This window comes from Mastacembelus armatus, chromosome 16 (assembly GCF_900324485.2).
Source record: "Mastacembelus armatus chromosome 16, fMasArm1.2, whole genome shotgun sequence".
Taxonomy (NCBI): Eukaryota; Metazoa; Chordata; class Actinopteri; order Synbranchiformes; family Mastacembelidae; genus Mastacembelus; species Mastacembelus armatus.
This window is the reverse complement of record NC_046648.1, coordinates 5,475,218-5,489,976: the sequence shown is the minus strand read 5'-3', so window position 1 is coordinate 5,489,976 and position 14,759 is coordinate 5,475,218. Positions and strand designations below refer to the sequence as shown.

The following is a 14,759-nucleotide window of genomic DNA, read 5'->3' as shown; positions in this document are numbered from 1 at the left end:
GATACTGTACAAAAGAGCAGTTCCTTTTACTGCCCAGAAGACAAGAAGACAAGATCCGAGTTAATAATTGATGCCAGCTCTGAGCAGTGGGCCAGCAGAGTGTTGTGGGAAACATTGGAGAGACTAAACATGAAAGGCCTGCAGGTGACAGATACTGGGAGTTGTAGTGTTTCATGTGTGAGTCTGTGTTTAGTTAATTTGAGTGGGATTTTATCGTGATTTGGTTATATCGTTTGCTCTACTGTGGTATAGAGCACAAAACCATATCTAATATCATGATGTTCATTTGTACCATATCACCCAGGCTCATTACAGTGAGTGACATTATCAGTACTTTATGCTCAATCGGGACATTGGTGCCAGACCTCTGCAACAAAGCATGCATGATTGACAGCATTGGACCAGGCATAAAAAACAAAAAGAAAACTGTTCAGTCTTCATGTATTTATTTGTTTTTATTACAGTCTGTTCTGTAGAATAGAACACTTCAGTTCCTGAACAGAAAACTGTCCTCACTGTACTCAAAATAATCAACTAAATTTCTTTTCTTTTTATTTACTGTTACTTTACAAAAGTTATGATGAATAGGTATGCTGTATACATTTACATTGTAATAATAATCCCTCTTCTGAGGTTAACATAAGCTAATAAAGTAAAATCATCATACTGTACACAAATACATGGCCCTACAGCAGCATTACATTACATTCATCTGTAATAACTTACATTCAGATGTTGATGCACACAAAAATAAGCACATACACACAAACACAGACCACCTCCTTGTCATTTCAGTCTTAGCACGTGGTATCATTATCAAATACTGTGAATTCTTGTGTGCAATTGTAATGAAGTGATGAGCAACACCAGTGTAGACAGGCTGTAGACAACTAACTGTACCCATTGTTTGATGTTTCCATTTGAAACACTTTGACCCTGTCATAGTGCCACAGAAATGTTCAGGTCACTGTAAAGACATAAAACTGTAATAATTAAAAAAGAAAAAAGATTCAAAAAACTGCAAAGGTCCTTCACTTGAACATGTACAGTGGACTTTGTTATATGCGTGCTGCTAATAATCCAAGATTTAATATATAACAATCAATCTTTTCCTAGAACATAGTTTAATCCTTTAATCTTTCAGTCATATGATTTCAACATATCAGTGACAGCATGAGTGCCTGACATTTTTTTACATTCATTCATTCATTCAGTTTAGTTCAGTTCAGTTCAGTCAGAGCCCCAGTCCCAGTGTCCACCTTTAGACTCTGACATTACCTGCATGAACAGTGCTCAGCTACAGTACAGGCAGGTGTGAGGGATCAAAATGAGGCAACTGGATCAGGACAGCTTCAGTGGCCAGTAAAGTGCAAGGCAATCATATAAAGGTTCAAATTTTGTTACTGTACTTTCTGTCCATTCAGAATTAGAAGAAAAGCAGGCTTCCCCAAAGGTGGACATTGGAACTGGGTTAGTGATGGCGAAAACATCCGATCAGTAACAAGCTATGACAAAAGTCTCTTAGTTTCTTACTTTTAAAACCAACATTTGGTTTTAAAACATTCAAGTCTATCTATTCAGAAACATACAAGTTTATACTGTAATGTTTTTGTTTTCTCACCCATATGCTTGTTTAATTTTGACAAAGGAAATTATGCTTATGTATATGAGCCAGTAATTAAAAACTGGTTTGCAGACATACTTTAACTCTGTGTCCTAGTCCATCTCAGTCTTTGAGTGTAACTTTGATTTTGAGTCAAAGTTTGGGGCGCTGAAGTGCCTGTGGCAGACTTTACTTTCTGATGTTACAGCTCTCATCAGTATTTTAGTGGATTAGGATGTTTGTGCCCATGTTGTGCGTCAGTCATGATGGATTTAACTCTCATACTATGGGGTTATGTAAAGAATGGTGGAGAAAATAACTAAAAGTTGTGTGTTTGCTGCAGGTTTGCCATTTGTTTCTCTGTAGCCAGTGTTTTTCCATATGTCATGGTGACCTGGTCTTTATTACCATTTATATCATGCTTGTCCCTGTGGATTGTAATCCAAGGGAATTCTTCACCCAAACCCAATTGGAGACAACAAATTTAAAAATATACACAGACACAAAGCAACTCAGCATGTTCAGATGCAAATACACTAATTTGAACAATTTACTTATTTACTCTCTACTGTGCCTCTACTATGGCAACTAAAATACTAATCAAGTAATACAAATGGAAAACATGTTCCAAAGAGACACAGTATGTTAGTTTTTTAGGCACATTCAGTCACAGCCAGAAGACACATTAATAAAGCCCAAATCTATATATATATTTTTTTGAAAACACAGATTACATACATACTGAGAGGAAAAGGGAGTTGCTGGTAGAAGATAATCTCTAGTGCTAATGCCACTGTATGTGACACTGTAGCTTCTATTTAACTCCAGTGCAATATAATGCAGACACACATAATGAACTACCATAATGAACCGAATGTAACATGAACATGTTTTTAAAATATGACTTTAGACAGTATTAGCTTTGGTTGGCTTAAACATTAACTCTCTCCTCCTATTGCCCAGCAGTCACACTATGGACTCAACACTGGGATGGCATGATGTGTATAATAACCACTTTAGTTTTAGAAATATTAAATATTTAAATCAAAACACCTGCACTTACTAAACTTAGTTTTTAATGTATCCTGTTCTATGGATGTGTCATGTATGATTGTTAGTTGTTATTGGGGAAATGCTTTCCAGAAATTCTTTGCAGTACCATGGTAGAAACTTACTAGGCTACATTAATGCTACAAACAACCCAGGATATGGCACTTTCTTAAAAAAAAAAAAAAAAAAGTGACATTTGCTGTAATAAATGCTTAATTGTGTGGACCTGGAATATACAGTAAATTCAGATTTCCTCAAAGCTATTCTCAACATCATGCTATATTCGGGCCAGTACAGTACATTTTAATTCACCTCTGAGCTTTTTACAACAGTGCACACATTCACATTGAGAAACTGGTTATGAAAATGCTCTGCAGAACTTTCACTAGACTGGGCCTTTAACATTATTTGATATTTGACACAGTATATTGCATATACAATTACAGTGGACACAGAGGAAGGCAACATACCCCATCATCATTAGTCTGCTCAGACAGTGTATGAGGATACCACAGTGTTAACAGTTTCAGCCACTACTTGTGTATTCACTATTTCATTCAGTTTCCATTGATCAGACTGCAGATTGTTTAGAAAGTTGAACAACTGTTGGAGTTGGTACTGCACTTCATTGTTCATCTCTTTAGTTATTTAGGGCAGACTCATTAGCTGAAGGATGTATGTATGTATGTGTTAGTTATATATGATGATTTGGTTTTGGAAATAAATTTGATGTGCGTGTATGTGAAGTCATGTAGTGAGTTTGTGTTGGAATATGAAGTAACATACTAAATATTGCCAGCTTATGTCCCAGTTTCATCATTATTTGTTGAATTCTGCAGTCTGTCATTTGGCCTTGTGTGTCTCTGTATTGTGGTTTGTGGTGTGACCGTTTCCGGTGCACAAAGTGTCTGTGGTATGTGTGTGGCCTTTGTGACCAGTGTGTGATTTGTTTGTATTTTGTCAATTTCTGTTTTTTGTGTATTTGAGGTTTGCATCGTATGTGGTATGAGTATCTCTGTGCTTGGGGGGCCTCCTGGGTCTTTCATAGCCATACTGGCTCCCACCATGGCAGGGTAGCTTCGATTCCTCCTCAGTCCTGCATTCAGCCCTGGAAGCCCCACACCCAGTGCACTGTTTCCTATTCCAGTGGAGCCAAAGGGGGCCAATAGTGTACTCCCAGATGAAACTGAAGCAGAAAGAGGCGAGAGGGTACGGAAACGTTTCAGTTTATCCACAAGTCTTAGATTCAGCATTTCTATTTGGTTGTCATTATCATCTGTCTGCCCCACTCGCTCCTTGTCAGCCTCCCCCAGCACTTCCCTCAGAATGGTACGAGCAGGTTTAGAGGCAAGGAAAGTGTCGTAGTATGGTGGGTCATCAGTGGATGGACTAAACTGAAAAACAGGGCGTGTGGTGGTAGAGGAAGCAGATTTAGAGTGGGGGGACCTGGGTGGGCTGGAGGACTGGAGGAGGAGAGTGTCTGGGCGTTTCCTCAACCGTCTGTCATCAGTCTCCCCTGATGTGTTGGTGGACTGTGGTGCCTGTGCTCCTCCCACGGGTGTTGAAGCTCCACTGGCATCCAGCCCACGGTCCCAGCTGAGAGGATTATACACTGAGGCAGAGATCCCACGCTCCAGCAGGAGGCGTACCAGGCCTAGAGAGGTGCTGGTGGTCTTGGTAGAGTCCCTAAGGTTGGTGGAGGACTCAGCCAGGGAAAGAGACAGGGAGAGGCGGCGTGGGGTGCAGCAGGGGGTGTAGGAGGGTGTATGTGGGGCAGAGAATGGTATAGACGAGGAAGTGGTGCTAGGGATGCCAATTTTAGAACTACTCTGACAAGAGGCTAGAGCTGGGCTGTAGATGGAGGAGTGAGAATAGAGAAAAGATGATGGAGGGATGAAGAGGGGAGAGGAAACATGAAAGAGTAGAAAATGAGAAAAGTGGTATTAGGTGAATCAATATGAGCACAGGGACAGAAAGAGACGCATATGAGTTATCAAGACTTGGTACTTGGTTTTCAGTGACAATCAACTCAAAAAATAATACAGACACCATTTACTTGAAACACCACCATGCATGAATTAAACCCTTTTTGTATTAGACAGTTTAACACAGAGTATGTTAATTATTAAATGCTCTGATGTGGATATGGTGAAAAGAAACTAACCACAACGGTGCTTATTATAGCTTTCAGAGATCAGAAGCTGCCTGAGCCATCACTGCATGATCATTAATTGAATACGTTGTGGTAGGTGCTCAGAAACTCACTGCCAATAACCTCACTTGAACAAAGACAGGGGTTATGGTCTTCCCCCATCCATGGCCACTTGTTATCCAAAAGAGCAGATTAGCGTAGCCTTATGACACCTAAGACAGCTCCATTTGTTGACCATTAAATGTAGTGAAAGTAGACCTTAATGTTCAGCTTCTTTTCACCATATACTGATCTCAGTGATTACAAAGAATCCAAACTCAAATCCTGACAATATTAGATTTGATCAGTGATTGGAGTCACAGCCTTGTGTTAAGCTGGATTGTTAGTTGTAATGTTAGAGGCAATCTAAATCTAGGCTGTGACTGTGTTGAGAGTTACAGAAAGTAACTGACAATGTTCTGATTCACACACACCCACAGTTTTTTAGGAATGGATGCTTCCATGCATTTCCTCACCCACGTGCACAATGGGTGCACTCAGTGGGTTTGTTCTATGCCGGTCATGACAATATGATACAACTCCATGTCATCTTCCTCATCACATGACCTGCCAAGGCCAAATCAGACAATAGGGACATAGAGCATATGAGCTAGGTGCTGCAGAAAAAAAGTAGCCATGTCTCACAATCTACTGTAGGGGAACAAAAGCAGCAAGTGTTTTCATTGTGGTCTTTCTTTAAACACCAGATTTAACAGTAGTACCCCTCCTTTTGTGCCACTTGATAAAGACATAATGCACCCTATGCTGCCATCGTGTGGTCACAGTACTTCACTACACTTTCAAACAGTTGTGCACACCAAGAGAAAAGAAACATTACTACAGACAAATTATATTTTGAAACTCAGTATAACAAAGTAACCAACATGTTTACCTCGGGGACACAGAGGGCAGCTGATCAGAGGGGTGGAGAATTCTGCAGGTGGTGAAGGTGTAGGTTGAGCTTGTATGGGACAAGCATTTCCCTGGGAAATTAACTAGATGAGAGGAGAACAGAAGGAGAAGCTGTTAGTCTTCAGACAAAATGCACCAAACTACACTGCAAAAACACTGTGCACAACAAAGTGTGTGTGTGTGTGTGTGGGGGTTGATAGACCATGACCATAGAATAAGCCCCAAGAAAATGCAGCAGCAGCATTAATTTGCTCCTTGATTTGGACAGCCTCCTCAGCAATGCCTGACACATATACTGTGCATGAACCAATAAAATCTTCTAAATTCATTTTTTAAAAATCACAACAAACCCTAATTTGTGCTTCTAATCACAATGAGAACAGTAAGACAAGTTAGAATAGAGGGCATGGTTGAAGAGGATAAGTTTGAAGGATAGAAGAAATAATTGATTTGTTTAAAAAGCAAAGTGTGGCAGTTAAAGTATGAATAGAGAAGGGAGATATAAGCTAAAGAAAAATAAGGAACAAAAAAAGAAAGTACTCAGTTTTGATGGGCTCCAGTGGCTGCACACACAAGGACTGCCAGTGGGATGAGTGGGTGTTGAAGTTGTGTACACCTGAGCATGATCATGTGGGTAGAGATCACATTGTGGCTGTGACATGACCAGTGAAATCCTTCCCCACTCCCTCACCCTCCCACCCCCTCCCATTTATCCCCATGCTCCAGGGTTCTAGTGGAGGGTGGGTGCAGTGATGTGACCCCAGCTAAGAAGATCCCTCACCAGGCATGCAGTCCATCGTGGCCGACTTTAAGGCCTGGAGCTCCTTAAGGTCCACATGCCCGTTCATCATCTCAAAAGAAGAGGAAGAGGAGTTGGAAACTTGAAGTGCTGTGTTCCCAAACTCCAAGATTTCCTTTCGTTGAACTGCATCTTTAGCCCCATGCATTCCTCCCTGCAGTGTTTCTGACTGGCCGTTGTCATTAGTGTTTCCATTTTTCTTGCAGTAGATGGAAGGAGTAGAGGTAGAGCAAGGAAGATCCAAGAGAGCAGAATCTTCTTCTGACAAGCCTGTAAATGAGTTGCATGAGACTTCATCCTCCTCTGGTTGGTCCAGTTGCCAGCTGTCTTCCTGTTCCTGCTCATGTGCTAAAGTGCGGAAGCCCTTTGTGACTACTCCAGGACGATGATCCAGCAGCGCTCCCATGTGGGGTTGAGCCAGCTGCTGCCATGCATGGAGTGTAGCAGAGCCTGGAAAAAAACGTAAGAGAAAAAGTCATGTTATCTAAATCCATGTCATGCTGCTCTCTCCACAAACTCGTCTTTTCAAATTGAAATACAGCCTGATAGAACTGTGGCCAAACAGTGGTTCCTCTCATCCTATATACCAGTTTGGTGATAAATATAAGAAACGTTCAACTAAAAGCTTTTAAAAAACCTTTAGCTGCGAAAATCACAGAATCTGTGAAGCTAATGAAATTAGCCTCTCATAGGGCCATGTCTCAAATGCTGAGCGTTACATTTTAAACGGTTCACTGAACCTACAGATCTGTTCAGGAAATGTGAATGAATGTGTTGAAATATATCAAAACTATATTTAAGCTATTTACTGGCAGACCTAATGTATAGAGATAAACTTCTAGATACAAAAGCTCATAGGAGTGTATCGTCTGGGCACACCTGCAGCAGCACTGTCATGCAAATAACAGTCACCAGTCTAGGTCCCTAATCTCAGATAGCGAGGGCTTCATTTTTGATTTCTTCATGCAGTATAGACTCTCCTACACACTCCAGTAAGAATGAATGACATGGCACACTAGTTTCTGTGTTCCAACATGTCTTTCAATCTAGTAAAGCGGTGGAATTTTAAGTACAGTGCATGATTGTTTTGCCATGAAACATGTAGGTTTGAGGGGACTAACACAATAATAATGAGAAAAAGGAAGATGAGAAAATTAGTAACATTTTATTCATAAACCATCAACAAAGGAAACAGACAAACTGAACAGAAAAAGAGGTAAAGTTCAAGCAAAAGACAGGAAAACTGAAAAACAGCAAACCAATGAGTGAAGAGGTGGACAATGTATGGCACTAATTTCACATTAAAATTTGTGAATTGGTCTCTTTAGACTAAAGGCTCCTACAGTAAGAGCTGTTTCATATATTTGACGATCCTCATACCCCACAATATTAGTTTCTGACTGCTTATTTTGTAGAGTATTAACTTTTAAGGATAGTCATCTGACAGCAGTCAGACTGATCATGTGTCATATATTTATATAGACAGATCCCTGTCGTGCCAATAATTCAATTTTATAAAAAAAAAGAAATAACATAAAAATCTACATTATTTCTCACATCTCAACCAGACATCATTAGACTCAAAACATGGCCACGTATTGTATTGTCACTCCAAAAGGAAAATGAAGTTTACACATCATACATATGAGTGTCTTACTTTAAGCACGTTTTATGGTGTCACTTTTCACAGCACTGTAATAGTTTGAACACTAGGTGGTGCCACAAAAGGACATACATCTGTGACAGCAGACTCAGTTCTAGTCTCGTCTTAATTCGACTGAGAACTACATATTGCACATGGATAATCTGAACAAAATATCTTTAAAGGCGTTAATGCTTTTTTTTGTCAACAGTGTTACAACATGGGAAGAAACACTTATCCTAACTGCTATCAATTGCTCTGTACTGTATCTACAACAGCATCTTTGTCCAGACATTTTCTGACAACAGATACTGTAGATCAACAATTCAACTCTACAAACCAACAACCAATAAAGTATGAAAATAAATAGTTATATTATAATAAAAGAGCCTCTCTTAAAAAACTAGGTGCAAGTAAATGCTTCGTGTGCTGGTAAATACAATAAGTGCAACTTAAATGATCATACTGATTCAGTTATTGCAAATCCAGCATAAAGTGCTTAAGGCTAATATATTTGCAATAAATGTAACAGTACACTAGGAAGCATGCATTGTTCTCATAATTACATACACTAACCTCCCATTAAGGTATTTTATGAACTAATATTTATTATACAAATTTATCAAATAAGGAAAATATAAACAAACTTTTTGACAAACTGTTTGCATTAATGCAGAGTCTAGTCGCCTATATTTCAAACCAGCAACGTGGCTGTGTATGTCTGAAGTAAAAAGAGTGCTGGAAATTAAAACTGCCTTGCTGCTGTTCTAACGCCTCTAGCAGACCTGTGACTAAAGCTGGTGGAGCTCTGAGGTGAGGCTTTGCACTCAGCAGGCTGCTCAGCTCTGACAAACTGGAGCTTCTCTGCAGGTTCTTAGGTTCCTGTGAGGCTCTTAGAAAGATTCTGGACTGAGTGTGGCTGTGCAAAATCAGATATTGGCTCTGCTGCTGATTCTGCATCTCAGAAATCTGGGTCTGACTTTGGGAAGCATTTAAAATAGAATTTGGGTTTTGTGTGTGGTTCTGGTTTAGTTTTATTTGAAATATCTCTATTTTGTTGTGCAAGGTTTTCTGATTTTGGTTGTCTTTTTTGTTTTGAGGATTAGAGTACACATGGCTCTGAGAGGAATAATCACCTTCTAGCGGTTTTACAATCTGCAGCTTCTCCGGTAGGTAGGATCTTGCTGTGAAAGAGTATCCCGACCAGACGCTTCCCAAGGTCGGATGTGAGCACAGTGACAAAAGGCTCTCAGTCGGGGTCCCTGGGTCTCCGCCACTGTCCGCACCCCCTTTTTCGTCCTCTTTGGCAAGGTAAGCCAGCTTTCTCTCCCTCTCCTCCTCGAAGAAGCGTTTTTCTGAGAGGTAGTTGTCGCGTCGCAGGGATAGACGCCGAAGGGCCGCCTCCAGGTCCCTACTGCCTGGGGTCCCTGGGGCACCAGGGGGTCTCTTGTTAGAGTCCTCTGACCTGGAAAAGAAAACATAATTAAATTTCAAAGAATAGCTTTAAAAGCAGTGTGCCTTTTTAAGGTTTGCTATATTGCAAGCCACAGTTAGCTGGTTAAGATTCAAGTCTATTGTAGCTCTAGCCCAGATGAGATCCTAACATTAAACACAGAAACACACTAACGAACACCAAGGTTACCAGTAAACACAAAATAAAAAGGAACTAACAGAGTGAGTGGCAGTCCCCGAGTTACCTCTGGAAATACAAAACAATCAGATGTGTGCTGCAGAGTCCATACCCATTGTCTGGACTAGTCCTGTTGTCCAGGAAAATCCCACTTCCTGTCTCACTACCATATATGGAGTTGGCACGAGGGGTGCCCACCCTGCTGGAGCGCCCTGAGGTGAAGCATGATGTCTGATTGGAGCCTGGGATGTTGAGGGGAGAGGGGGCTAAGGATGAACGCTGCTGACGCATCAGGTTAAGGTTTTTCACAGTCTGGAACACTCGCTTTGGGTGCATTCTGGAGAGAAATGACCACATAAACCCAAATCATTTACGACCCTAGTTTAAGTATATTTTCCTTTTAGGCTGACTCAAGTTTTTAAGTTTAGATTTACCTCTGCTCTTCTACATCTGGATCATCCATCTGAAGTTCCTTTCTCATGGTACCCTCTATTTCTGCTGCCAGAGAGTCCTGGAGGAGAAAGGAGAGCATTTTTTGAATAACTACTAGGGTCTTAATGTGATGTAGACAGACATGTTAGTGAATACAAGCACTGGAAACAATTACTGTGTCTATCTAGCTAGAATTTTGGGTCATTCTAAATGTGTTCCATTAAAATGACAAAGTGCAATTAAGTTGTGGAAAGTTTAAGTTAAAGGATGATGATGTGGTCCTTCTTTCCTCTCATTGCTAATCATCTTTCCTGCTTCTCTACTGTCTGCTCCCTTGCTCACCATTGGGAACAAGCCCAGAGAGTGGAAGCGTCGTGGTGTAGTAAGTGGCAGAGTTTTGTTTCTCAGATTCTTCAGCTCCTCCTGAGCTTCATGGAGCATCTCCATACACTCTACATACTTATCTTGCAACTCCTGCAACTGAAGGAGAAAAGAAAAATCAGGAGAGAAGACAAATATTAATTTGAGAATAAATAAATGATCTAATCAAGGCCAAACTTAAATTGAGGTACTGTGGCCAGTGTCAGTGGGTTGTAGATTGCCTTACCTCAGCAGTGAGTTGTCTCTGGGCATCCTTGGCTGCTCCTAAGTGCTGAGTCAGCTCCTCATTCTCCACAGCATACTGCAAAACAATCCAAACAAAGTGGGTGTGAGAAATGCTACATCAACAATATTTCATGTCTAGTGTTGCACACAGAACATGCATAAATGAGAAAAATAAATAACTAATGCATCAAGATGATCAGTATTGTACCAGCTTGGCCTTCTTCTGGAGGTCTACTATCTGGGAGAGTAGGTGTGTGATCTCCTCCTGCTGTCTGGAGGCATCCTCAGTCTTCCTGGCCAGCTCCTCAGCCAGTGAGGAAATCTGAAGGTTGGCATCACCTGGGGACAAGAACAAGTGTTTGGGCTAGAGTGAAAATCTGCAAAAATGACAAAAGCTACCTCTCTACTGCCTTTACACACCAAGGAACTTGTTCAGATGCTGATCTCTCAGTGAAATACTCACGTAGTTCTTTGACACAGTCATTAACAAGTTGCTGCTCTTTCTCCTCATAGGAGATAGTTTCTGTTTCCAAATGACTTGCCTAGGGGGAAAAAAAGACATTACTGATCTGTACTGCACACTAATGATGACACTAATGATGACACTGTGCTTTGAAATGTAATGCATGCAGTAACAGATTAAGTTAGGAAACAAAGCAGTTCTTCATGTACAGTGTGTGTACCTCAGATCGCAATGATTTGTTTTCTTCCTCCAGGTCTTTGAGTTTCTTCTGTAAGCATTCCAGAGGGAAAAACGTCGGAGTTGATGCACTGGTTTCACTGGGACGCACACTGTAAACAGTTCACACAGAAGACAGAATACGCTGGTCAGTCAGTCATCAGTAACAAAACAAAAAGGCACGTGTGTATGTTTTCAATAGATTTGAATTCAGTTGCCTAACTACATTGTGTAATATTTATCAAGAAGGAGTGAAGGTGGAACGGTGATGAAAGATGAGTATGGGAGGTGAGTAAAAGGAGACTTACGGTGTGGAGGTGGTAGACTCCCCCTCGCTTTCCTCAGCAGCGCTGGTGTAAAACTGTAGCAGCTCATCTTTCATGGACAGGTCATGACGCAGCTGAGATACCTGTGCAAGTGGAAAAACAGAAGTAGATTCAGGACTGTTGACTACAGTGCTAATGCTGTACTGCTCCACACCCACAATCAATAATTTGACATAGAAAGACTGTCACTGTGTACCTCCTCTCGTATGTGCTCTACTTGCTCCTCCAGCAGCTCATTCCTCTCACTGAGAGCTTTGTTTTTCTTCAGCAAGGACTGTCCAATGCGAGCTGCTAACTCCAGGTCACGCTCTTTCTGCAGTGAGATGAACTTTTGTTTAGTGTTTCAATGGCATAACAATTGGCAGCATTACAAAGGCATTTCAGGGTGTTAATTCATTGTTATGTCAGTGTGACCAATAACTCAACTGATTGCTTTCTTAATGTGATTTAGAGGATTCTTATTTTTGGACTGGGACAGGCTAGCAATTTCCCCCTGTGTCCCGTCTTTAAGGAAGGTCTTCTAAGCTAACTGGATCCAGCTACATTTGATCTTCTTGGAATAATGAATGTTACTGACACAGTGACAAGATTGAAACATTGACTTAAAGACTTAAAAACCTATTATGAACCTGTGAAAGCCACACATTGTGCCTTTCAGTACATCTAGGTGCAATAACAACAATATGTTTGGCTACCTGGGTAACAAAGACCTCAGTAAAATACTGAGCAACTCAAAGACAAGGTCACACAAACCTGTTCCGTCAATGCCTTGTAAACTTGAGAAAGAAAACCGCAACGGAGGCAAGTACAATGATCTCACATGGTGAAAACATTTGAATTTGGCCTGATTGTTGATGGTATGACATCTACGAATACCATGTTTAGTCAGTAATTGGCTCGCAGTTCAGTTTCCTGGTTCATTTAACAATGACAGGTTTTATTTATGCAGGAGAGGCCAACTGAGCTCCTCAGTTCAGGTGTCCTGCCTGACATTCTGAGCAGCTGATGTGAATCAGTCACATTTGAATGTCACCTGCTGGAACTTAGTTTTATGATTTCAGTACATCCAAGCTGCTTTGTCATAAACCTCATCATGTGATCTATGTTTAAATGATCAGATCTCATATTTGACTCAAACTGTAGTCTTTGTGTGTATTCTGCTCTAACTAATTGAACTTGAATCTGAATTTCCCCCATGGGGGATGAATAAAGTATCTATCTTATTTCTCCTGATGTGATCTCACCTCTTCCAGCAGTCGAGTGACAGCATCGATGTCACTGTAGGTCTTTGTCATCTGGCCCACTCTGTCAGCACACAGCACTGCACAGACAGGGCGACAGAAAACAGGTAATAGCCTCAATAAACCAAGAAAGTAAAGCATTACATGCGTAGTCATGAAGTACTATAACCAGATGTACTGCAGAGACATAGCATATACTTCTAAACTGCATTGTATAGAAAGGTGTGTCTGTTTAGCCTAGCCTCATTGATATAAAACCAGTGAATAAATAGTAAATAATAGAAACACCTGCTGGTTTAATGCAATGCAATTCATATTCAAATCAGCACCTCTCTAAGACAGTCTGAAAACAAAGTAAATATTATCTTAATGAACAAACCATGTATTATCACTTTTAGCTTGGTTTTCCTCATAAGCTGACAAATGTATATCTCATATTTTTTTAGAAGCCTAAAATAATGTGAAAAGCATGAATTGTATCTTTTTCTGTCCACAACAAAAAAGCCCTGTAATAAGATTATATCATGCCTGCGTAAAAAGCAGATGTCCATACATAACCATTTGGCAGTTGAAACAGTTTAATACAGCAGTCCTGCAATAAATAGATACTTTTCAGTTGGTCCTTTTTTCCAAGAGTTTTTTCATCTCTGTGATTATCCTAGAAACTGCAGTTTGTGTTGTTGTTGAACTGCATCTATTTACTCTACCCTCATGGATATAAATGAGGTGGACTGGAGTTGTTTGAGTTTAAATTTCAGGTGACCTAACTCATTCTCAGGGTTTCTAACGCACAAAGTGGATGTGTGTTGGATCTTATGCTGTGGCTGGTATGATTGACAGCAACACTTCCTTTCCAATCTTTTCTTGCTCTAGTTCATGAATCTTATCATGATGTATGTTCCTAAACACACACCCACATCCTTCATTCAAACATGCCTTAAAAGAGTCACGTACAGGTCCACTCTTCATCAGCCTACTGAGTGATTAAGACGTTATTGAATTCAGACAGTGACACATATGAAAAACCCCAGTTATTTTAGCTGCATGAGCCCGTAATTAGTTAATTATTTAAATGACCAGGTAATCAGTTCTCAGTTAGTCACCTAAGAGGTCAAAATCCAGAGGGATCTCATTGACAGAATGCATCACGTATAATAGTATAAGTCTTAGCCACCCATAAGAGGCATTCCAGCAAAAACAAAATCATTTTCTAAGCTCTTTGAAAATATCTAGTTTCTGACATTGCTATAGTTGTCTTTGGTTCTACGAAAACATTTCTCCCAATAAGTATTTTTGAAATAACATTCATATTTTACTAAGACAAAATGACTCAATGGAGATGTGTCACATTATATAGATGTTACAATTGTCACTTTAACACTATTGTGGTTTGAAGAGAAAAGGTGTGTAATATATCAATTTAATTAGTTCAATTTTCATAGACAGTACTTTACTCGAGCATGTTAAGGAGTAACGCGTGCCAGGCATATACTGGACATAGTAGTACAAAGTCAAAGACCTCAATGAATGCAAAACAGAACTGGCCAATGCAAACAAAGTATTTTCATAGACTGATACGACATACGAATACGAATTTAGACATGAGGCCTCAGCTGGCTGTGCTTTAGTTAAGCTATTTCCCATCATT

The 14,759-nt window shown here is 40.2% G+C and overlaps 1 protein-coding gene across 10 annotated transcripts in view; it reads right to left on the bottom strand.

Moving 5' to 3' along the window:
• Positions 1-429: 429 nt before the first annotated feature.
• trak1a (trafficking protein, kinesin binding 1a) overlaps positions 430-14,759 on the bottom strand; it is a 30,349-nt gene continuing 16,019 nt past the window's right edge. For 5 of the 10 annotated variants that reach the window (XM_026293519.2, XM_026293516.2, XM_026293518.2 and 2 more), the window contains 14 exons: positions 13,115-13,191; positions 12,067-12,183; positions 11,853-11,953; positions 11,549-11,657; positions 11,329-11,407; positions 11,074-11,204; positions 10,867-10,941; positions 10,602-10,739; positions 10,262-10,338; positions 9,940-10,164; positions 9,334-9,662; positions 6,538-7,005; positions 5,737-5,839; positions 430-4,504 (listed from right to left, as the gene is read on the bottom strand). In XM_026293519.2, the coding sequence (XP_026149304.1) occupies positions 3,454-4,504; positions 5,737-5,839; positions 6,538-7,005; positions 9,334-9,662; positions 9,940-10,164; positions 10,262-10,338; positions 10,602-10,739; positions 10,867-10,941; positions 11,074-11,204; positions 11,329-11,407; positions 11,549-11,657; positions 11,853-11,953; positions 12,067-12,183; positions 13,115-13,165 (3,054 nt within the window). In that variant the 5' untranslated portion in view covers positions 13,166-13,191 and the 3' untranslated portion in view covers positions 430-3,453. Of the gene's footprint in view, positions 5,412-5,736; positions 5,840-6,537; positions 7,006-9,333; positions 9,663-9,939; positions 10,165-10,261; positions 10,339-10,601; positions 10,740-10,866; positions 10,942-11,073; positions 11,205-11,328; positions 11,408-11,548; positions 11,658-11,852; positions 11,954-12,066; positions 12,184-13,114; positions 13,192-14,759 lie in introns of all 10 variants that reach the window. The other 5 variants (XR_003294852.2, XM_026293521.2, XM_026293522.2 and 2 more) reach the window with 5 other exon arrangements.